The sequence below is a fragment of the Somniosus microcephalus genome, chromosome 2 (genome assembly GCF_052327205.1).
Source record: "Somniosus microcephalus isolate GS21.2 chromosome 2, FLI_Smic_1.0, whole genome shotgun sequence".
Lineage (NCBI taxonomy): Eukaryota > Metazoa > Chordata > Chondrichthyes > Squaliformes > Somniosidae > Somniosus > Somniosus microcephalus.
Genome location: NC_140988.1, coordinates 271,058,190 through 271,081,239, shown reverse-complemented (window position 1 = coordinate 271,081,239; position 23,050 = coordinate 271,058,190). Strand labels below are relative to the sequence as shown.

The window sequence follows — 23,050 nt, the reverse complement described above, 5'->3', positions numbered from 1 at the left end:
ACAGCGGAAGGAGCGGATGGAGGGATTTGATAACAAGGATGAGAATTTTAAAGTCAAGGCATTGCTTAACTGGAAGCCAATGTAGGTCAGCGAGCACAGGGTGATGGGTGAACGGGACTCGGTGCGAGTTAGGATATGGGCAGCAGAGTTTTGGATGAGTTTATGGAGAATGGAAAATGGGAGGCCAACCAGGAGTGTGTTGGAATAGTCAAGTCTAGAGGTAACAAGGCATGGATGAGGGTTTCAGCAGCAGATGAGCTGAGGCAGGGGCGGTGTCAGGCGATGTTACGGCGGTGGAAATAGGCGTTCTTAGTGATGGTGCAGATATGTGGTTGGAAGCTCATCTCGGGGTCAAATAGGACACCAAGATTGCGAACAGTCTGGTTCAGCCTCAGACAGTTGCCAGGGTGAGGGATGGAGTCAGTGGCTAGGGAACTGAGTTTGTGGTGGGGATTGAAGACAATGACTTTGGTCTTCCTAATGTTTAGTTAGAGGAAATTTCTGCTCATCCAATATCAAATGTCGGGCAAGCAGTGTAAGAAATCAGAGGCAGTGGAGGGATCGAAAGAGATGGTGATGAGGTAGAGCTGGGTGTCAACAGCCTACATGTGGAACCTGATGTGTGTTTTCAGAAATAACAACAGAAAATGCTGGAAAAACTCAGCAGGCCAGGCAACATCCGTGGAGAGAAAATAGAGTCAACGTTTCAGGTCGAAACCCTTTGTGTTTTCAGACGATGGCACCAAGCTGCAGCATGTAGATGAGCAATAGGAGGGGGCTAGGCTAGATCCTTAGGGGACTCTAGGTAACGGTGCAGGAGCGAGAAGAGAAGTCATTGCAGGTGAATCTCTGGTTATGACTGGATAGGAATGGTACCAGTCCTAAATGTTTCTCAGAATCACCCAACATTCAACTTTGTCAGATTTATGGCCAGTTGAAGTAAATGTTTTCCCAACCTTGTTATTGGAATGGGCTTATTGAGCTAAATGGCCTCATCTCTTTCCATACTATGTTCATGTAGTGTTATTAGCAAAGAAACTCACCAATAATTTTATAAAAATGTAAATACTTCCTAAGGTTTATGACAATTGGTTACTGTACTCTGGTGGTATCGATGAAATGCTTAAAGTGCAAAGGAAAGAAAGAACTTGCCTTGATATACCACTTCATCACTTCCTCAGGACATCCCAAAGCGCTTCATAATAGGGGAATTACTTCCGAAGTGTAGTAACTGCCATTATGTAGATGAAAGCTGCAGAGAAGTTGCACACAGCAAATTCCAAAAACGTAAATGAGAGGAATAAACAGTTAATCTGTCTTTGGAGTTTCTAGTTGACAGAGGAATGTTGACCAGGAGGCCGGGTGAATAATGCCATGGAATAATATATATCCATCTGTGTACACAGTTGTACCATATTGATTCCCTGATATGTATAGCTCATAACAGACCATAAGTTTGGGTAAATGGCAATTTCCAACATTTTTAATAAGGAACTGCTTAGATTGTACTACGGTACATTTTTATGCAAACCTTCATGCACTGACGAGTTTCTCAAGTTATACAAGTCCAGCATGGTGCATGTATGAATTAGGTATCTAATTTTGAGAATTTGTTCCCAATTTTACGAAGAAACCGAGTCAGTTGACAACTTTTCACATTACTTTGAAGTTATGGGAAATGTATTTTTGGTAACTAACAAGGTGCAGTGGGTGAGTGGTGCATTAATGTAATTATACTACCAACTCACTTAGTCATATTATAATTGATATCAGTCAAATCTTTCCAAACACATGGAAAATGTGCGACCATAATATATCTTTTGGAGTTCCAATAGTGCATTGAAATCTGGTGTTACTCTGCCACCTACTGTTATGAAATTAACCTGCACTAACTCTTCACCATTACTGAGTTTTAATCTGTGAGGCTTTGAATGGTATTTAACTCACTCAAAATAATACATTAGGAACATGTGTAAACAAGTCATTGGAAAGTTCATTGCTAATTAGGCAAGTAAACCTAATATGTGCTATTTCCATAACAATCTACAAATAGAAATATAGGGAATATAACATGGGTATAAGAACGTAAGAATTAAGAGCAGGAGTCGGCCATATGGCCCCTCGAGCCTGCTCTGCCATTCAATAAGATCATGGCCGATCTTCGACCTCAACTCCACTTTCCCGCCCGATCTCCACATCCCTTGATTCTCCTAGAGTCCAAAAATCTATCGATCTCAGCCTTGAATATACTCAACGACTCAGCATCCACAGCCCTCTGGGGCAGAGAATGCCAAAGATTCACAACCCTCTGAGTGAAGAAATTCCTCCTCATCTCAGTCTGAAATGGCCGGCCCCTTATCCTAAGACTCATAAGTTCTAGACTCTCCAGCCAGGGGAAACAACCTCTCAGCATCTACCCTGTCAATCCACCTTAAAATCTTATATGTTCCAATGAGATCAACTCTCATCCTTCTAAAATCCAGAGAGTATAGGTCCAATCTACTCAATCTCTCCTCATAGAACAACGCTCTCATCCCAGGAATCAATCTAGTGAAGCTTCGTTGCACCGCCTCTAAGGCAAGTATGTCCTTCCTCAGATCAGGAGACTAAAACTGTGTACAGTACTCCAGGTGTGGTCTCACCAAAGCCCTGTACAATTGCAACAAGACTTCCTTACTCTTGTACTCCAACCACCTTGCAACAAAGGCCAACATGCTATTTGCCTTCCTAATTGCTTGCTGTATCTGCACGCTAACTTTGTGTGTTTCCTGTATGAGGACACCTAAATCTCTCTGAACACCAACAGTTAATATTTTCTCACCATTTAAAAAATATTCTGTTTTTCTATTCTTCCTACCAAAGTGAATAACCTCACATTTCCTCACATCATACTCCATCTGTCGCCTTACTGCCCACTCACTTAACCTGTCTTTATCCCTTTGCAGGCTCCTTGTGTCCTCCTCACAGCTTAATACATACATTAAAAACAATGTGTGGCAATATTCCAACGGAACTGAATCTGTAGGTAGCACAGTGAGGGTCATGTTGTGAGACCCGTAAATACAGTGAAGTTCAATCATCATGCTGTGACAGAGCACTGTACCGACCCTCTAAATCTGCCTTCCTTAAACTTAGGAAAATAAATTGGAGTTCCTACCTCAGTGAAATAAAATGAAAATTCCAATATCCTCAAGTCTCCTGTGATCGTCCCTATAAAATTAAAAACCAGAAAAGGAGAACACCTTTTTCAGGCATTCCGAACCTACAGGAGGTCACTAGATTCAAATGGTGACTAAATACAGAAACGTCCCCGATAACACATTGTAGCAGTTCTCAAATCCACCACCAGTAAAAGCAGCCCCAGCAAATAATACCAAGATCAAGTGCCCTTCTCACCCACAGTTAGCATGCATGGATCTTGTGGCATGCTCCACTTTGAATCTCCATGCTAAAATGACCTGCACACAGGCAATTAATCCCATGCAACTGCTTCTCGGCCTGGATGGTTCACAGAAAATACGCAACAATCTCCACTGCTTCAGATTGGAGTGGTATGTGAGAAACAGCATTCCATACACTGGTCCATTTGGTTTTCACTTGCATCTCCCTCAACAACCCCAGCTTCATACTGCAGACAGCATTTTTAAAGCCTGGTGAGCTCAATTTAATTTAAAAGTAACACTTCAACATAATTCATACGATAGCAAAATACTGCGGATGCTGGAAATCCGAAATAACTGGAAAAACTCAGCAGGTCAGGCAGCATCCGTGGAGAGAGAAACAGAGTTAACGTTTCAGGTCAAAGACCTTTCATCAGAACTGGAAAAAAGCAGGAAATGGAAAGCAAGTTTAGGGTCTGGGAAAAGGGGGAGGCGATGAAAGAACAAAAGGGAAGGCCAGTGATAGGATAGAAAGCAGGACAGATTAAGAGACATTGAGAGACATTAAGAGATATTCAAGGCAAGAGGAGGTGGTAATTGGACAGGTTAAGGAACAAAGGATGGCTCTAGATGAATATCTCTTAATGCCTCTTAATCTCTCCTGCTTTCTATCCTATCACTGACCTTCCCTTTTGTTCTTTCATCCCCTCCTCCTTTTCCCAGCCCCTAAACTTGCTTTAAAATCTATTCCATTTCCTGCTTTTTTTCAATTCTGATGAAAGGTCTTTGACCTGAAACGTTAACTGTTTCTCTCTCCACGGATGCCGCCTGGCCTGCTGAGTTTTTCCAACATAACTCATACTCAGGTCCTTCTGTACAAAAATGTTTTACCACACAAAATGTAACAGCAAGAATCCTCAGCAGCCTTAATACTTGCATAAAAATTGAGCATTCAATAGCCTAGTAGATAGGCTAGCATTTATTGCCCATCCCTAATTTCCCTCGAGACAATGGTGGCGAGCCGCCTTCTTAAACTGCTTTAGTTCCTGTGGTGAAGGTACTCCCACAGTGCTGTTAGGGAGGGACTTCCAGGATTTTGACCCAGCGACGATGAAGGAACGACGATATATTACCAAGTCAGGATGGTGTGTGACTTGGAGGGGAACTTGAAGGTGTTGGTGTTCCCATGTGCCTGCTGCCCTTGTCCTTCTAGGTGGAAGAGGTCGTCGGTTTGGGAGGTGATGCAGTGCATCTTGTAGATGGTACACACTGCAGTCATGATACGCTGCTGGTGGAGGGAGTGAATGTTTAAGGTGGTGGATGTTGTAGTGTATGTAACCTGTACTACCTTAAGAGGATACCTTAAGGTGAAGGACTACTTTTTAACAGCTCCTGTACATTGTAGTACCGGTAGTGACCACACCGGTATATAAACCCTGTGGAGTAATATGTATCTCAGTTCCCGCCCTGACCCTCAATCACTAAAGACCTGTTTAGTTACTCTCTGTTGTCTGTGTCGTGTCATTCATAATAACTGCACTTGTAAACACAGACTCAACAGATGTGGTGCCAATCAAGCGGGCTGCTTTGTCATGGATGGTGTTGAGCTTCTTGAGTGTTGTTGGGGCAAGACTCATCCAGGCAACTGGAGAGTATTCCATCATACTCCTGACTTGTGCCTTGTAGATGGTGGAAAGGCTTTGGGGAGTCAGGAGGTGAAACACTCGCCGCAGAATACCCAGCCACTGACCTGCTCTTGTAGCCACAGTGTTTATGTGGCTGGTCCAGTTAAGTTTCCGGTCAATGGTGACCCCCAAGATGTGGATGGTGCGGAATTTGGCGATGGTAATGCCATTGAATGTCATGGGGCAGTGGTTAGACCCTCTATTGTTGGAGATAATCATTGCCTGGCACTTAAGTGGCAAGTAACATTCACGTCCCTCATCAGCCCAATCCTCAATGTCGTCCAGGTCTTGCTGCACGCGAGCACGGACTTCTTCATTATCTGAGGAGTTGCGAATGGAACTGAATACTGTGCAATCATCAGTGAATTTGCCCACTTCTGACCTTATGATGGAGGGAAGGTCATTGATGAAGCAACTGAAGATAGTTGGGCCTAGGACACTGCCCTGAGGAACTCCTGCAGTTATGCCCTGGGGCTAAGATGATTGGCCTCCAACAACCACCTTCCTTAGTGCTAGGTATGACTCCAGCCAGTGGAGAGTTCCCCCCCCCTCCGAATTCCCATTGACCTCCTTGATGCCACACTCGGTCAAATGCTGCCTTGATGTCAAGGGCAGTCACTCTCACCTCACCTCTGGACTTCAGCTCTTTTGTCCATGTTTGGAGCAAGGCTGTAATGAGGTCTGGAGCCGAGTGGTCCTTGCAAAAACCCAAACGCAGCATCGATGAGCAGGTTATTGTTAAGGGAGCTTGATAGCACTGTCGACGACACCTTCCACGACATTCCTGATGATTGCGAGGAGACTGATGGGGTGTGGCAATTGGCCAGATTGGATTTGTCTTGCTTTTTGTGGACAGGATATACCCGGGCAGTTTTTCACATTGTCGGGTAGATGCCAGTGTTGGAGGTGTACTAGAACAGCTTGTTTAGAGGTGTAGCTAATTCTGGAGCACAAGTCTTCAGCGCGACAGCCGGGATGTTTTCAGGGCCCACAGCCTTTGCTCTATCCAGTGTGCTCAGCCCTTTCTTGATACCTCATGGAGTGAATCGAATTGGCTGAAGGCTGTTCCAAAATTTTATAGACTCTGGAATAGTTCCCATGGATTGGAGGGTAGCTAATGTAACCCCACTATTTAAAAAAGGTGGTAGAGAGAAAACAGGGAATTATAGACCGGTAAGCCTGACATTGGTAGTGGGGAAAATGCTAGAGTCCATTATAAAAGATGTAATAGCAGAGCACTTGGAAAACAGTGACAGGATCGGACAAAGTCAACATGGATTTACAAAAGGTAAATCGTGCTTGACTAATCTACTGGAATTTTTTGAGGATGTAACTGGTAGAATAGATGAGGGAGAACCAGTGGATGTGGTGTATTTGGACTTTCAGAAGGCTTTCGATAAGGTCCCGCATAAGAGATCGGCGTGCAAAGTTAAGGCACATGGGATTGGGGGTAAGCTACTGACTTGGATAGAGAACTGGCTGGCAGACAGGAAGCAAAGAGTTGGAATAAACGGGTCTTTTTCCGAGTGGCAGGCAGTGACTAGTGGGGTACCGCAGGGATCGGTGCTAGGACCCCAGCTATTCACAATATATATTAATGATCTAGACGAGGGAGCTAGATGTAATATCTCCCAAGTTTGCAGGTGACACAAAGCTGGGTGGGTGTGTGTGCTGTGAGGAGGATGCAGAGAAACTCCAGTATGATTTGGACAGGTTGGGTGATTGGGCAGATGCATGGCAGATGCAGTATAATGTGGATAAATGTGAGGTTATCCACTTTGGTGGCAAAAACAGGAAGACAGATTATTATCTGAACGGCAATAGATTGGGAAAAGGGGAAGTGCAACGAGACCTGGGTGTCCTTGTGCACCAGTCGCTGAAGGTAAGCATGCAGGTGCAGCAGGTGGTTAAGAAGGCAAATGGTATGTTGGCCTTCATAGCGAGAGGATTCGAGTACAGGAGCAAGGATGTCTTGCTGCAGTTGTATAGGGCCTTGGTGAGACCACACCTTGAGAATTGTGTGCAGTTTTGGTCGCCTTATCTGAGGAAGGATGTTCTTGCCATGGAGGGAGTGCAGCAAAGATTCACCAGACTGATACCTGGGATTGCTGGAATGACGTATGAAGAGAGATTGGGTCGATTAGGCTTATATTCGCTAGAGTTTAGAAGAATGAGAGGGGATCTCATTGAAACTTATAAAATTCTAACAGGACTAGACAGACTAGATGCAGGAAGGATGTTCCCGATGGCAGGGGAGTCCAGAACCAGGGGACACAGTCTAAGGATAAGAGATAAGCCATTTAGGACTGAGATGAGGAGTTTCTTCACCCAGGGAGTGGTGAACCTGTGGAATTCTCTACCACAGAAGGCAGTTGAGGCCAACTTATTAAATATATTCAAGAAGGAGTTAGATATATTTCTTAAGGGTAAAGGGATCAAGGGATACGGGGAGAAAGCAGGGACAGGGTGCTAAATTTGGATGATCAGCCATGATCTCATTAAATGGCAGAACAGGCTCGAGGGGCTGAATGGCCTACTCCTATCTTCTATGTTTCTATGTTCACCATACCTGTGATGGTGGGGACCTCAGGAGGAGGCCGATATGGATCATCCATTCGGCCCTTCTGGCTGAAGATGATTGCAAATGCTTCAGCCTTGTTTTTTGTTCTCGCTGTCTGGACTCCGCCATCATTGAGGATGAGGATGTTCATGGAGCCTCCTCCGCCCGCTAGTTGTTTAACTGTCCACTACCATTCACGACTGGATGTGGCAGGACTGCAGAGCTTTGATTTGATCCGTATTTTGTGGGATCGCTTAGTTCTGTCTATAGCATGCTGCTTCCGCTGTTTAGCATACATGTAGTTTTATGTTGCAGCATCCCCCGCTTGGCACCCCATTTTTATGTATGCCTGGTGCTGCTCCTGGCATGCCCTTCTACACTCATCAGACCAGGGTTGATCCCCCGGCTTGATGGCAATGGTAGAGTGAAGGATATGCCGGGCCATCAGGTTACAGATTGTGATGATATGCAATTCTGCTGCTGTTGATGACCCAGTGCCTCACAGATGTCCAGTCTTGAGCTGATAATCTGTTCTGAATCTAGCCCATCACGGTAGTGCCACACAACACGATGGGAGGGTGTCTTCAGTGTGAAGACGGGATTTTGACTCTACAAAGACTGTGCGGTGGTCACTCCTACCACTACCGTCATGGACAGATGCATCTGCGACAGGTAGATTGGCGAGGGCGAGGTCAAGTAGGTTTTTCGCTCATGTTGGTTCTCTCACCACCTGCCGCAGGCCCAGTCTGGCAGCTATGTCCTTCAGGACTCGGCCAGTAGCAATGCTACCAAGTGATGCTGTCGGTGGGACAGGACATACCCAGGGACGGTGATGGAGGAGTCTGGGATTGGCTGAAAGGTATGATTCCGTGAGTATAACAATGTCAGGTTTGACTAGTCTGTGGGACAGCGCTCCTAATTTTGGCATAAGTCCCCACATGTTGGTGAGGGGGACTTTGCAGGGTCCATTGGGCTGCCTTTGTTGTGTCCGAAGTCAGTGCCTAGGTTGATGACTGGTGGTTCGTCCGGTTTTATTATTGTTGTTTTTTGTAGCGGTTCGGTATAGATGAGTGGCTTGCTAGGCTGTTTCAGAGGGCAGTTAAGAGTCAACCACATTGCTGTGGAGTCTGGAGTCACATATAGGCCAAACCGGGTAAGGATAGCAGATTTCCTTCTCTAAAGGACATTAGCGAGCCAGACAGGTTTTTACGACAACCCGGTAGTTTCATGATCACCATTACTGTTACTAGCTTTTTATTCTAGATTTATTTAATTAACTGAATTTAAATTCCCCAGCTGCCGTGGTGCGATTTGAACTCACGTCTCTGGATCATTAGTCCAGGCCTCTGGATGACTAGTCCAGTAACATAACCACGATACTACCATCTCAGTTATTATTTCCAACAATACGTAGTTCAAAGAGAAGCAGTTTCCTATATATACACACACAATATTGTCACTTGATTATATGCAAGATGTAGGGAGAAGGGATAAAGTAGAAAAGCATTAAGCAACATACCTATTCTAGAAAATTACCAAATCAAGATGACCAGAACCAAAATGGAGCCCTACTGTGCAATTATTATATCTCATACTTGGTGGTATAAAAAGAGGGAATAATGATCCAAAAGCTGTTGCAGTTTTGAATAAAATCAAAAATTTTTACAACAACTTTTAGAGATTTGCCAACATTGTATCAGCTATTGCTTCAGTTATGGTTGCTGAGCTTTTCTTCATGGTTCTTTTTTATTCGTATATGGGATGTGGACGTCGCTGGCAAGGCCAGCATTTATTGCCCATCCCGAATTGCCCTCGAGAAGGTGGTGGTGAGCCGCCTTCTTGAACCGCTGCAGTCCTTGTGGTTCTGCTTTATAAAAGGGGGAAGAGTTTTAATAACTGAAATTATGTGAGGATTATAAAGAAGTCAGTCGAGAGGAAGAGAGTTTACAAAGAAATAAATTATAAAGGCCTTGTACAGCGACCAAGATATTTGTTTCTTAAAACAGCAATGGCTAAAACAGGTCTTATGAATAGTGCACAACTATTAAGTGTCCACATGCTAATCAGAGTGGTGTGACATGACACCTGTTGCATGTACTCTCTCTTTCCTATTTTTTTTTAAAGCAGTTTCTTATCCAGTCCCATGATGTATCGTGGATTCACCTAGCTTTTACCCAAAAGTCTGTTCTGCAAATTTTTTGAGAATTTCTGAGTTTAAATAAACTGCTGTAGGAACTGGGGTTCCTAGCTGAAGAATTGAGATCGACTCAGAAAATCAAAAACAATAAAATTTAATGAACAAACGAAGCTGTACAGGAAACAGGATACAATGCAAATAGGTCTGGTCTGCTTGAAAGCCTCTCTAAAACTGCTAGCAGGTTCCGAGCTCAACTGCTAGAAGGTTCTGAGCTCTGACGTCATGATGTCATCACGTTCTTCCCGCCGTTGAGAGATCACGTGACGGATGGCATGATGTCATCACGCGGAGTACAGGAAAGAAGCCCTAGTACAGTTAACAGATACATTAAAGGTGCAGCCCCCAGCTGTACTACATTGCTGTAAAAGGAATTATATACAATTGTCCGTAATCCTCTGGTGGTTCCACCACATGCGCCCCCACAGAATTGCTTTTAACAGAGAAGGTAAGGCGAGAAGGGGGTCTGACGAGTCTGTCCGACCGACTGCGATACCCTGGCAGCTGGGACGGAGCGCTAGAAGACGAACTGGCCGTTGGTTGTGGTTGGGATGACGCCGCAGGCGGAGGACAAGAAGAGGCTGGCTGTGGTCGACCCGGTGAGGCGGGCACTGGCGACTCGCCGGATGACTGTGGCTGTACTGGACCGGCAGTCGACGGTGGACGACCACGACGAGGCGGCTGAGCGGCGACGACTGGTTCACTGAGATCCAGATGCGCCGGTTTCAACCGGTCGATGGAGACGTGGTCAGGCTTACCGCCGACGTCGACTGAAGGACTTGTCACCTGACGAGATGATGCGGAACGGACCTGTGTAAGGCGGTTTGAGCGGGTTTTTGCGAGCATCTTGCCGAATGAACATGTATTCTACGCTCTTAAGATCCACCGGGACATGGGCGCGCTGCAGGTCATGATGCGACGTAGGCACTGGGATGAAATTCCTAGCTGCTTCCTGGTGGCTGACGAGCTGCTGAGCTGGGGACCAGGGTTCCGTGTGAGGAGGAAGAAAATCACCAGGCACTCAGTGGTTGGCCGTAAACCAGCTCTGCTGAAGAAGAATGCAGGTCGTCCTTAGGCGCCATGCAAAAACCTAGCAGCACCCAAGGGAGCCTGTCCACCCAACTAGGCCCACGGAGATTAGCACGCAGTGCGGCTTTAAGGGACCTGTGGAATCTTTCACACAGACCGTTCACCTGTGGATGGTAGGCGGTGGTACGATGAAGCTTGGTGCCCAAACCTTGAGCTGCGGCGTTCCAAAGCTCAGAGGTAAATTGAGGCCCCCGGTCGGAGATGTCAGCTGGTACCCCGAACTGAGCTACCCACGACGAGATGAAGGCTCTGGAGACGTCTGCCGCTGTGGTGGCAACCAAAGGAATTGCCTCTGGCCACCTGGTGGTGCAGTCTACCACGGTGAGGAGGTGAGTGTACCCGCGAGAGGAAGGGAGAGGACCAACCAGGTCCACGTGCACATGGTCGAATCGACACTCCGGAACCAGAAAAGTGGCGACTAGGGCCTTAACATGGCATTATATCGTGGACTTCTGGCAACTCACGCAGGTATTGGTCCAGTCACGGACATCGAGATGCATGCCCTTCCAGACGAATTTCTTTGCCATGAGTCGTTGTGACGCTCTCATGCCAGGGTGTGACAACCCGTGGATAGTGTCGAAAATTCTCCTGCGCCATTCGACTGGAACGATTGGACGTGGGACGCCCATCGAGATGTCACACAGGAGAGTGGTCCCTGCGGCCTGGAAACTGACATCAGCCACTTGTAAGCTGGAAGGTGCGGTCCGGTATGCCTGCACTTCAGGGTCTGCCTTCTGTTCTTTTGCCAAACCAACATAGTCGACTCCCAGGTGTACTGCGTGGAGCTGGGCGCGGGAGAAACAATCCGCCACCAGGTTGTCTTTGCCCGAGACATGTTGTATGTCGGTTGTAAATTCAGATATGTACGTAAGATGACGTTGCCGTGCCGACCATGGTTCCACTGTCTTGGTCATCGCAAAAGTAAGTGGCTTGTGGTCTACAAAAGCCGCGAATGGGCGTCCTTCCAGTAGGAAGCAAAAATGGCGGATGGCCAGAAACAATGCCAGCAGCACGGTGGCATAGTGGTTAGCACTGTTGCCTCACAGCGCCAGGGACCCGGGTTCGAATCCGGCCTCGGGCGACTGTCTGTGTGGAGTTTGCACATTCTCCCCGTGTTTGCGTGGGTTTTCTCCGGGTGCTCCGGTTTCCTCCCACACTCCAAAAATGTGCGGGTTAGGTTGATTGGCTATGATAAATTGACCCTTAGTGTTAGGGGGGTTAAATACGTGGGGTTATAGGGATAGGGTGGGATATGTGTTGGTGTAGGGGATCGGGTGGGATATGTGTCGGTGCAGGCTCGATGGGCCGAAATGGCCTCTATCTGCACTGTGGGGTTTCTGTGATTCTGTGAACTCCCTATCAAACGTACTATACTTGCATTCGTTCTTCCGCAATTGGCGGCTGAAGAAAGCCAGTGGTTGCCATGTGCCGTCGACCCACTGCTCCTGTACTGCCCCGATGGCATAATCAGATGCGTCGGTGGTAAGGGCAATGGTTGCGCCCGGAAGGGGATGTGCCAACATGGTCGCAGCAGCCAAAGCGTTCTTAGTGTCGAGGAAAGCCTGGTCTATCTGGGGTGTCCAATCGATCGGGTCTTTGCCCGATTTACCTCCGAGGGCCTCGTACAAAGGTTGCATCAACAATGCTGCCTTGGGGATGAACCGATGATAAAAATTGATCATTCCCAGAAATTCCTGGAGGGCCCTGACGGTCTGAGGACGAGGGAACAAGGTGACTGCTTCCACCTTCGTGGCCAGCGGGACGGCGCCTTGAGGTGATTCTGTGTCCCAGAAAATCAATGCTGTGCAACCCAAACTGGCACTTGGCTGGGTTGATAATAAGGCCATGTTGGCTGAGACGAGAAAAAAGGGTACGCAAGTGCGTAATGTGTTCTTTCGTGCTGTTACTGGCAATAAGGATGTCGTCTAGGTAGACGAAGATGAACGGCAGATCGCGCAACACGGAATCCATGAGACGTTGGAAGGCTTGTGCTGCATTCTTCAGCCCAAACGGCATCCGAAGGAACTCAGAGCCCGAAAGGTGTGATGACGGCAGTTTTGGGGACGTCCCGAGGATGCACGGGCACTTGATGATAGCCTCGGACGAGGTCTACTTTGGAAAAGATGGAATTCTCTGCCAGATGGGCCGAAAAATCCTGAATGTGAGGAATTGGGTACCGATCCGGTGTGGTAACCTCATTCAGGCGTCTGTAGTCGCCGCACGGTCGCCATCCGCCGCCCGGCTTAGGAACAATGTGTAATGGCGAGGACCAAGGACTATTCGAACGTCGAATAATACCCAAGCGTTCCATTGTATGGAACTCCGCCTTGGCGGCCGCGAGTTTACCAGGTTCCAGCCTTCGAACTCTCACATAAACGGGGGATCCTGTCGTGGTAATGTGGTGCGCCACACCGTGCCTCGCGACTGAAGAAGAAAATGTGGGCCTGGTGAGCTCAGGGAACTCACTGAGAAGATGAGAGAACTCATTTGGAGATGGGACTGCACAGGCAACTGACCAAGACAGCGCGGTGCTTCGGTGACAGAGGACCGAGTGAAAAGTGGAGGCACTGATTAGCCGGCCGTGTCGGACATAGACGAGAAACCCGTTTGCGCAGACAAAATCTGCCGCCAGGATGGCCTGTGAGACTTTCGCCGTAATGAACTCCCAAACAAAACGTTGGCTGCCAAAACTCAACTGGACCCTACGCTTTCCGAACGTGCGAATGGCCGCACCATTGGCTGCTGCGAGGGGGGGACCTTGACCGCCGGATTGAAGATCTAGCTTCGACGCTGGTAGGATACAGCACTGGGAGCCAGTATCACAGGGAAAACGTCGCCCTGACAGGGAGTCTGTAATGTATAGGAGTTTCCCTGCGGACCCGACGGCCATCGCAGCTTCGGCGCGTCCCTTAGGCCTTATTGATCTTCTCAGAAACCGCTGGTTTGAGGTAGGTTTTTCTTTTGGTGAGAAACTGCAGGGCGGACGGCAATTTCTGGCCTTCGCGCCAAAACGAGCATGGTATGCACACCAGCCTGCAGGAGGAGGAGGAGGATTCGCTCTTGTGGGGGATGGGCGCATATTATATCCGCCTCTGCGGCGAGTTCAGCATAGTTTTGGCGCCTCGTGGCTGTACAAGATTGTTGAGACGGTGAATATTTTATCCGCTTCCGCGGCGAGTTCAGCACAATCCGTGATCGCGGAATTGGCCAAGGCCGTCTGTACTGGCTCAAAAGCGTGAGCATTTGGCTCATGAGCTCTGAGGGTTTTGAGTCCCCGAGGCCGGGCATGGAGATAAGTCTGCGAGTGCGCTCCGACTTGGACAGACCGAAAATCTGCAGTAAACATGCTTTTAAAGCTTCGTACTTGCTATCATTCGGAGGACTCTCGAGGAGGCTGACGACCCGCGAGGCTGTCGAGGGCAGAGGCCACGTAATAATAACGGGTCGAATCCGCTGCTACTCCCTGGATTGCAAATTGGGCTTCCGCCTGGAAAAAACCACGCGGCCAGTTGTTGCTCCCAAAATTGCGACAGTTTGAGGGTGACGGCGTTAGTGTCCATGATGTAACTTCAACAAAAATTGTTCGAAGAAATCGGGGTCACCAATGTAGGAACTGAGGTTCCTAGCTGAAGAATTGAGATCGACTCAGAAAATCAAAAACAATAAAATTTAATGAACAAACGAAGCTGTACAGGAAACTGTAGGATACAATGCAAATCGGTCTGGTCTGCTTGAAAGCCTCTCTGGAACTGCTAGAAGGTTCCGAGCTCTGACGTCATCACGTTCATCCCGCCGTTGAGAGATCACGTGACGGACGGCATGACGTCATCACGCGGAGTACAGGAAAGAAGCCCTAGTACAGTTAACAGATACATTAAAGGTGCAGCCCCCAGCTGTACTACATTGCTGTAAAAGGAATTATATACAATTGTCCGTAATCCTCTGGTGGTTCCGCCACACTGCCATCAGTAGATCCACCATCTGCTTTATCTGGAACATACTCAAAGCAAATACATTGGTTGTTATTTCCTTCTAAGACCATGTTTCTTATTCTTACACTGTATTCCTCCAGTTTTGAGTTCATTATTTTAGCTGTCACTGATAGTCTAACAGACCTGGGTCAGTTTTGTTGTCCTTTTTAAATTAGTTATATTTGTCTGCTTCCAGTCCTGCGGAACCTCATCAGTGCTCGCCTATTCTTCCAGTTATCATACCATCCTGTAAATGTCTTTTTCCCCCCCCATCAGCACCCTAGGATAAATGCCAGGACATGTTACGTCTTCAGTCCTCCTAGTTTATCAAATACCTCTGCGGTGCTATTTCAATAGGTGTGCAGCAAAAACTGGAAAATAAGCTGGCAATATCTTCTGTAGTGCTTTATCCTTTCTACTGAACTTATAGAAAACATTCAGTTAGAATTTCAACTATTTTATTTTCATAACCTCAATGTCACTCTAACATGATAATTTCCTTTCTAATTGCTCTTTTACTGTTAGACATCAGTAGAACCTTTCCTGGAGTTTTTAATAAATATTGCTAGTTAGAATGAAATTTCAGTTTTGTCTTCAAAAAGTGTTTTGCCACCTTCCTCAAAACATTAAGTTGGAGAGGGTCAATGACAATACAGGTTGTAAGTGCTATGTTAGGAGGAGCAGGTTTGGTGCACTAAATCTCACTCTGCGCAGGTTAGATGAAGATTATAGGTCTTCGACAGTGTCCCTCAGTTCCCATTTTCAAGAAACCACCGCCAATATGGCACTTCCATTTTCAACAGTAATTGGTACTGCATTATTGGCACAGTCGTTACAGATGGAAGGGATTTTCATTCCATCAGGATGGTAGGTTTCATACTCAAGACCCAGGAATTGAAAAGCTAGTGTACAAACAGAATGAAACACTCCATCCTTTGCTGAGCCAGTTTTCAAATTAACTTATACCTGTAGTAACAATCTAATCAGAACTCCTCAATCTGAATGTTGTTTATAGTTTAACACTTTTCTCTGGCAATGACCTAAAATAGGTTCTACTATAAGAAATATTACTAGGGGCAGAATAGGATTAGCTTCAACCTCCCTTTAGCCTGTGCTATACTTGACCAGAGAGTATTTAATGTTGACACTGGACAACAGGGTAAAAATGTGTTACATTCTTTATCCTGATAAGTAAACCACTATTTTTTAATAAAAGGTACACTAAGTTATTGGGGTTGAAACCTGTGGACTTAGTAAATCAGTAATGAATAAGATAACTAAAAGACCCAACAAAATCACCATTGGCAACACAGTGCAACATTTATTGACAATCAGGCATTACAGTACATTGATTTTAAAATAACATTTTAAAAAACTCTGCAATGTTCAATTTATCATTTAAACCTAGACTTTAAGAAAGGCAAATATATATATAAATTTTTGCCATCTGTACATAAATATACCACGGCATTAGGGAACCATACTTCATTTCAGTCAGTGTTTTCAGTCTTGATCAGTTCCACAATTATCTGTATCATCTCGTCATCTGAAAGGAAAAATAGTGATACCTTAACAGATGATTTTTTTTTTATAGTCATAGGAATATGAGTAGGCCATTGAGCCCCTAGCGCCTGTTCCACCATTCAGTGAGATCATGGCTGATCTGCGACCTAACTCGATATACCCGCTTTTAGCCCATATCCCTTAATAGCTTTGGTTAACAAAAAGCTATCAATCTCCGATTTAAAATTAACAATTGATCTAGCATCCAAACTTCTACCACCCTTTGTGTGTAGAACTGTTTCCTAATGTCACTCCTGAAAGGGCTGGCTCTAATTTTTAAGACTAGGTCCCCATGTCCTATAATCCCCAACTAGCTAAATAGTTTCTCTCTATCTACCCTATCTGTTCCCCTTAATATCTTGAAAGCTTCAATCAGATCACCCCTTAGCCTTCTAAATTCTAGGGAATACAACCCTAGTTTGTGTAATCTTTCCTCGTAACTTAACCCTTTGAGTCCGGGCATCATTCTGATAAACCTACGCTACACTCCCTTCAAGGCCAATATATCCTTCCTAAGGTGTGGTGCCCAGAACTGCTCACAGTACTCCAGGTGTGGTCTAACCAGGGCTTTGTATAGCTGCAGCATAACTTCTATCCCCTTGTATTCTAGTCCTCTAGATATAAAGGCCAGCATTCCATTAGCCTTTCTGATTATTTTCTGTACCTGTTCACGACATTTTAATGATCTATGTACCTGGACCTCCAAGTCTCTTTGGTCATCCACTGTTTTTAGCTTTTCACCATTTAGAAAGTACCCTGTTCTTTTGTGGTCCAAAGTGGATGACCTCACATTTGCCTACATTGAAATCCATTTGTCACACTTTTGCCCATTCACTTAATCTGTCAATATCCCTTTGTAATGATATGCTTTCATCCACACTGCCTACAATGCTGCCTATCTTTGTGTCATCGGCAAATTTGGATATATGACTTTCTATGTCATCTAAGTCGTTAATAAATACTGTGAATAGTTGAGGCCCCAACACAGATCCCTGCGGGACACCACTAGTCACATCCTCCCAATTTGAGTACCTACCCATTATTCCTACTACCTGTCGCTCAACCAATTTCCTAACCAGATCAATAATTTCCCTTCAATTCCATGGGCTTCTACTTTAAATCCCAAAAAAAATCAAATCAAATCAACTTTTATTGTCATTGTTAGTGCACAAGTGCAGTACAACGAAATGTAGGCTTGCGGCTCCCGAGAGTGTACATTTGGATTAAGACATTTAAACATTCAACATACATTTGGCTTGTAGTATATTAACATAAATATAACCATAATAAAGTGCATTGGCAGATGTGCAGGCTTTAGAGTTTATTTGTGGAGTTCAGTAGGATGACAGCCCTGGGAAAGAAGCTGTTCCTAAATCTGGTCGTATGGGTGCGAATGCATCTGTAGCGTCTCCCGGATGACAGGAGGGCGAACAGACTGTGGCTGGGGTGGGTAGGGTCTTTGATGATGGACCGTGACCTCCGTAGACAGCGTTTCTGGTATATGTGCTCTATGGTCGGTAGCCGGGTGCCGGTAATGCGTTGGGCAGTTTTGACTACCCGCTGCAGGGCTTTCCGGTCATAGTAGCTACAGCTGCCATACCATACTGTGATACAGTTAGTCAGGATGCTCTCTATAGTGCAGCGGTAAAAGTTAGAGAGGATCAGGGGTGACAGATTACATCCCTTCAGCCTCCTTAGGAAATATAGGCGCTGCTGGGCCTTCTTCACCAGAGAGGAGGTGTTGAGGGACCAGGAGAGGTCTTCCGTGATGTGGACTCCGAGGAACTTAAAGCTGTCCACCCTTTCCACCACAGCCCCATTGATGTGGATGGGAGTGTGACTTCCGCCTTTGGACTTCTTGAAGTCCACAATGATTTCTTTGGTTTTCTTGGTGTTAAGGGCCAGGTTGTTATCGGCGCACTACTTCATGAGATGCTGGACCTCCTCCCTGTAGGCTGACTCATCGTTGTTGGTGATCTGGCCTTCTACCGTGGTGTCATCCGCAAACTTGATGATGGTGTTGGAACCATTAACAGCCACACAGTCGTGGGTGAAGAGGGAGTAGAGGAGGGGGCTCAGCACACATCCTTGTGGGGCCCCCGTGTTCAGGGTCCGGGGGGGGGGGGGGGTGGGGGGAGGTGTGGTTACCTAATTTGACAGACTGGGGTCTGTTTGTTAGGAAGTCCAGGGTCCAGTTGCAGAGGGAAGTGTTCAGGCCAAGAGTTTGGAGTTTGGTGGCCAGCTTGTTGGGGACGATAGTGTTGAATGCTGAGCTGTAGTCTATGAACAGCATTCTGATGTAGGTCTCCTTACCATCTAGGTGATTCAGTGCCGAGTGTAGAGCAGTTGTGATTGCATCCTCCGTTGATCTGTTTGCACGATAGGCAAACTGGTGTTGGTCAAGGGAGGCAGGAACACTGGCTTTGATGTGGGCTAAGACCAGTCTCTCGAAACACTTCATTATGATGGGTGTGAGTGCGACAGGTCGATAGTCGTTCAGGCACGTCACAGCCGTTTGCTTTGGCACAGGAATAATGGTAGCGGTCTTGAAGCATGTAGGGACTACTGCCTGGGCCAATGACAGATTGAAGATGGCGGTGAAGACATCAGCCAGCTGATCAGCACATTCCTTGAGTACCCGTCCAGGGATGCTATCCGGTCCAGCAGCCTTTCGTGTGTTCACTCCGCGTAGAACACCCCTCACGTCGGAGGTCGACAGAGTGAGCACCTGGTCTTCCGGGGGTGGCAAGGCTTTGGTAGCCGGCTCCCTGTTGTCCCTGTCGAAGCGAGCGTAGAAGTTGTTAAGCTCCTCCGGAAGGGAGGCATCGCTAACCGGGGGACTGGTGTTTTTGCCCTTGGAGTCAGTGATGTCAGTTTAGTTAACAGTCTCTTATGTGGGACTTCATTAAATTCCTTCTGGAAGTCCATATAAATAACATCCATAGACATTCCCCTGTCCACTACTTTAGTCACCTCCTCAAAAAATTCAATCAGGTTTGTCAGGCACGAATTTCACAAATCCATGCTGGCGCTCTCTGATCAACTGATAGCCGTAACAAAATACATTTCGGAAACAGGTAAAACAAATTAACTTTCAAAATCATATTCCTGAATATTGGAGAGTTCTCTTGATGCCCTGGCCAACATTTATCCCTCAATCAACACCTAAAACAGACGATCTGGTCACTTATTTAATTGCTGTTTGTGGGAGTTTGTGGTGCGCAAATTGGCTGCCACGTTTCCTACATTACAACAGTGACAACACTTCAAAAGTTCTTAATCGGCTGTATCGATCTCAGTCTTGAAAATTTCAATTAACCCAGCATCCAAAGCCTTTTGGGGGAAGAGCTCCAGATTTCCCTTTGTGAGAAAAAGTGCTTTCTAGTTTCACTCCTAGCTCTTGTTCTGTATTCCCCCATCAGAGGAAATAGTTCCTCTGTATCTACCCTAGCGAATCCCTTTATCATTTTAAACACCTTGATTAGATCTCCCCCTCAACCATATAAACTCAAGGGAATACAAGCCAAGTTTATGCCACCTGTCCTGATAATGTAACTCTAAGCCCTGGTATCACTCTGTGCTGTATCCACTGCCAGGGCAGCATGGTGGCATAGTGGTTAGCACTGTTGCCTCACAGCGCCAGGGACCTGGGTTCGAATCCGGCCTCGGGTGACTGTGCAAACTCCACACAGACATTCTCCCCGTGTTTGCGTGGGTTTCCTCCGGGTGCTCCGGTTTCCTCCCACAGTCCAAAGATGTGCGGGTTAGGATGATTGGCTATGATAAATTGACCCTTAGTGTTAGGGGGATTAAATACGTGGGGATAGGGTGGGATATGTGTTGGTGTAGGGGTTACGGGGATCGGGTGGGATATGTGTCAGTGCAGGCTCGATGGGCCGAAATGGCCTCTATCTGCACTGTGGGGTTTCTGTGATGTGAATACATTTTTCCTGAGGTTCAGTGCCCAAAACGCAGTACTCCAAATGAGGTCTGACCATGGCTCTGTACAACTGAAGCATCACTTCTGAATTCCAGCTCCCTGGAAATAAAGGCCTTCATGCCAGTAGCCTTTTTGATTACTTTTTGTGCCTGTGCACTAGCTTTTAGTTTTTTTGTGTACGTGGACACCTAAATCTCTTTGCTTCTCCACAGCTCCTAGTCTCTCACTATTAAAAAAAATTCCAATTTGTGTTTCTCAGATCTAAAGTTGATGACCTCACACTTCCCCACATTGAACTCCATCTGCCATAGTTTTGCCTGTTCATTTAATCTGTCTCCATCCTTTGTAACTTGCTGCTTCCACCAACACAACTTACTGTGCCTCCTAACTTAGTATAATTTGCAAACGTGGATAAGTAACTCTCTATTTATTCATCCAAGTCACTAATATATATGGTGAAAAGCTGAGGCTCCAGTCATCCAAAACTGGGGGCCATAAATACAAGCTAGTTACTAATAAATCCAATAGGGAAATAATGAGAAATGTCTTTACTCAGAGTGGTTAGAATACAGAACTTGCTACAACAGGAAGTGGTTAAGGCAAATAACTTAGATGCTTTTAAAAGGAAACTAGACAAGCACATCAGAGAAAAGGGAGTAGAAAGAAATGCTGAAAGGCTGAGATGGGGTAGATGGAATGAGAGAACACTCGTGTGGAGTATAAACACCAGCAAAGACTAGATGGGCTGAGTGGCCCGTTTCTGTGCTGTATATTGTACATAATTCTATAGATCCTTGGGAACACCATTTGTCACATTCCACTAATCAGAGAACATTCTCTTTATCTCTAGTCTCTGTCACCTACCTCCCAACAAATTACTGACCCATGTAACAAGGTTACCTCGAATTCCGTGCACTCTCATTTTTGTTCATAATCTCTTTTGCAGAACGTAATCAAATGCCTCTGAAAGTCCATAGACAACATCCATACACTCCCCTAGCCACCATTGCTTGTAACCTCAGCAAAAAATTCAACTAATGCAAAAGTTCTGACTGTTTCTCTCTCCTCAGATGCTGCCTGACCTGCTGAGTATTTCCAGCATTTTGTTTTTATTTTAAAAAATTCAACTAGCTTAGTCAGATATGACCTACTAGTCACAAATCCATGTTGACTCTCTTTGATCAATTGGTACATGTCCAAGCACTCTGTCATTCTGTCTCTGATGATAGATTGCAGTAACTTCCCCACAATTGGTGATGAACTGACAAGTCTGTTGTTAGCTCTCTCTTGCATATTGGAGTGACATTTCCAATTTTGCAATCCAAAGGCACAATTTCTGAATCTAAAGAGCGCTGAAAATTACTGATCCAGCTGCAATTTCTCACCTATTCTTTTAATATCCTGAGGTGGAAATCATCAGGTCTTGGAACTTTGTCTATCTTAAGTCCCATTATTTTTTTCATTACTTTTTGCTGATATTAAATCAACAAATTCATCAACTTGACTTGTTTAATCTGCACAGATCTCAAACACCTCCTTGTGGCCAATTCAATAGCACCACAGGCTTGGAATCATGTTGGCTAAGATCATAGTCGGATTACTCCCTAAACTCTTTCTATCCCAACTGAAATATATATATTTTCAAACGCAGCAGTGCAATGAATATACTGCTCAAAACCAACATTTAAAAAATTACTACATTCAATGACTACTGCTAAATCCAAGGTGGTGCCTGGCCCTGGGAAATCATCCTAGCATCCGATGACGTGGTTCAATAACGATTAAGTACTGCAGTATTACGAACCATATTTCTTGACCTGAGCCAGGCAATTAGTATTTGGCTAGAATCATGGAAATGATATCAAAGGATTTCTAAAATAGATTATGTTCTTCAGACAGGAAGACTTTGAAGTACATCAAGGATTGTTACTTGAGTTGTAGATCTAAGTTGCCAAATTTCAACCACATTGCTTCTGTTTATAAATGTTGAGCTTGTCATAGCCTGACTGAAATTGCATGAAAAGAAAAATATTGTTAATAAAAATGGCATCTTTAGCTATTCGAAAAAACTTCATCTGCAAGAAAGGCTACTGGAGTGAAAGAAGAAAACATATTTCATTTCCAGTATTTTAAGAAGTTTTGTGCAGCAAAAGTTTATCTTCACTTGATCAGAGATTCAAAAGAACAATTAAACCCTTGTGACTTTTATGAACGATTATTGTATAGTTTTAGTTTGCCAATGAATACTTGTTACTTTAACCTGTAATGTAATCCCCACAGCTGCAGACTAGATGCTTGGTCAAAGGATCTACAGCCAAAGCCACACAAGCTATCTTTTGATCCAGAGGAATCTCTTCCAATAGGAGCCAGTGAGACTTGGCCGTGTCTCAATCACCTCAGGACTGGGGTCGGCCACTGCAGAGAACTCATGCAGAAGTGGAGATACAGTCAAACTGACACTATGACTGTAGAGATGCATCTCAAACAATGGAACATCTCCTAGAGTTCCTTCTATTACCAGAGCCATGCAGACCTAAAGATCCGAGGGACTTCAACTCTCGAGCCAGGGCCTGCATGGAACAGTGGTGAGGGAAGGTGTAGCGACACAAAGACCTGTAATAGGCCTGACCCAGGTTTTGATATTTCACCATATTGAAGTGATTTATTA

General features: G+C 45.6%; 1 protein-coding gene across 4 annotated transcripts in view; it reads right to left on the bottom strand.

Annotated features, from left to right (window-relative positions):
• Positions 1–14,561: 14,561 nt before the first annotated feature.
• The window catches only part of dhx29 (DEAH (Asp-Glu-Ala-His) box polypeptide 29), a 147,917-nt gene continuing 139,428 nt past the window's right edge, over positions 14,562–23,050 (bottom strand). For 3 of the 4 annotated variants that reach the window (XM_085972169.1, XM_085972182.1, XM_085972200.1), the window contains one exon: positions 14,562–16,425. In XM_085972169.1, coding sequence (XP_085828295.1) covers positions 16,370–16,425 — 56 coding nt within the window. In that variant the 3' untranslated portion in view covers positions 14,562–16,369. Of the gene's footprint in view, positions 16,426–22,312; positions 22,389–23,050 lie in introns of all 4 variants that reach the window. The other variant, XR_015074354.1, reaches the window with a different exon arrangement.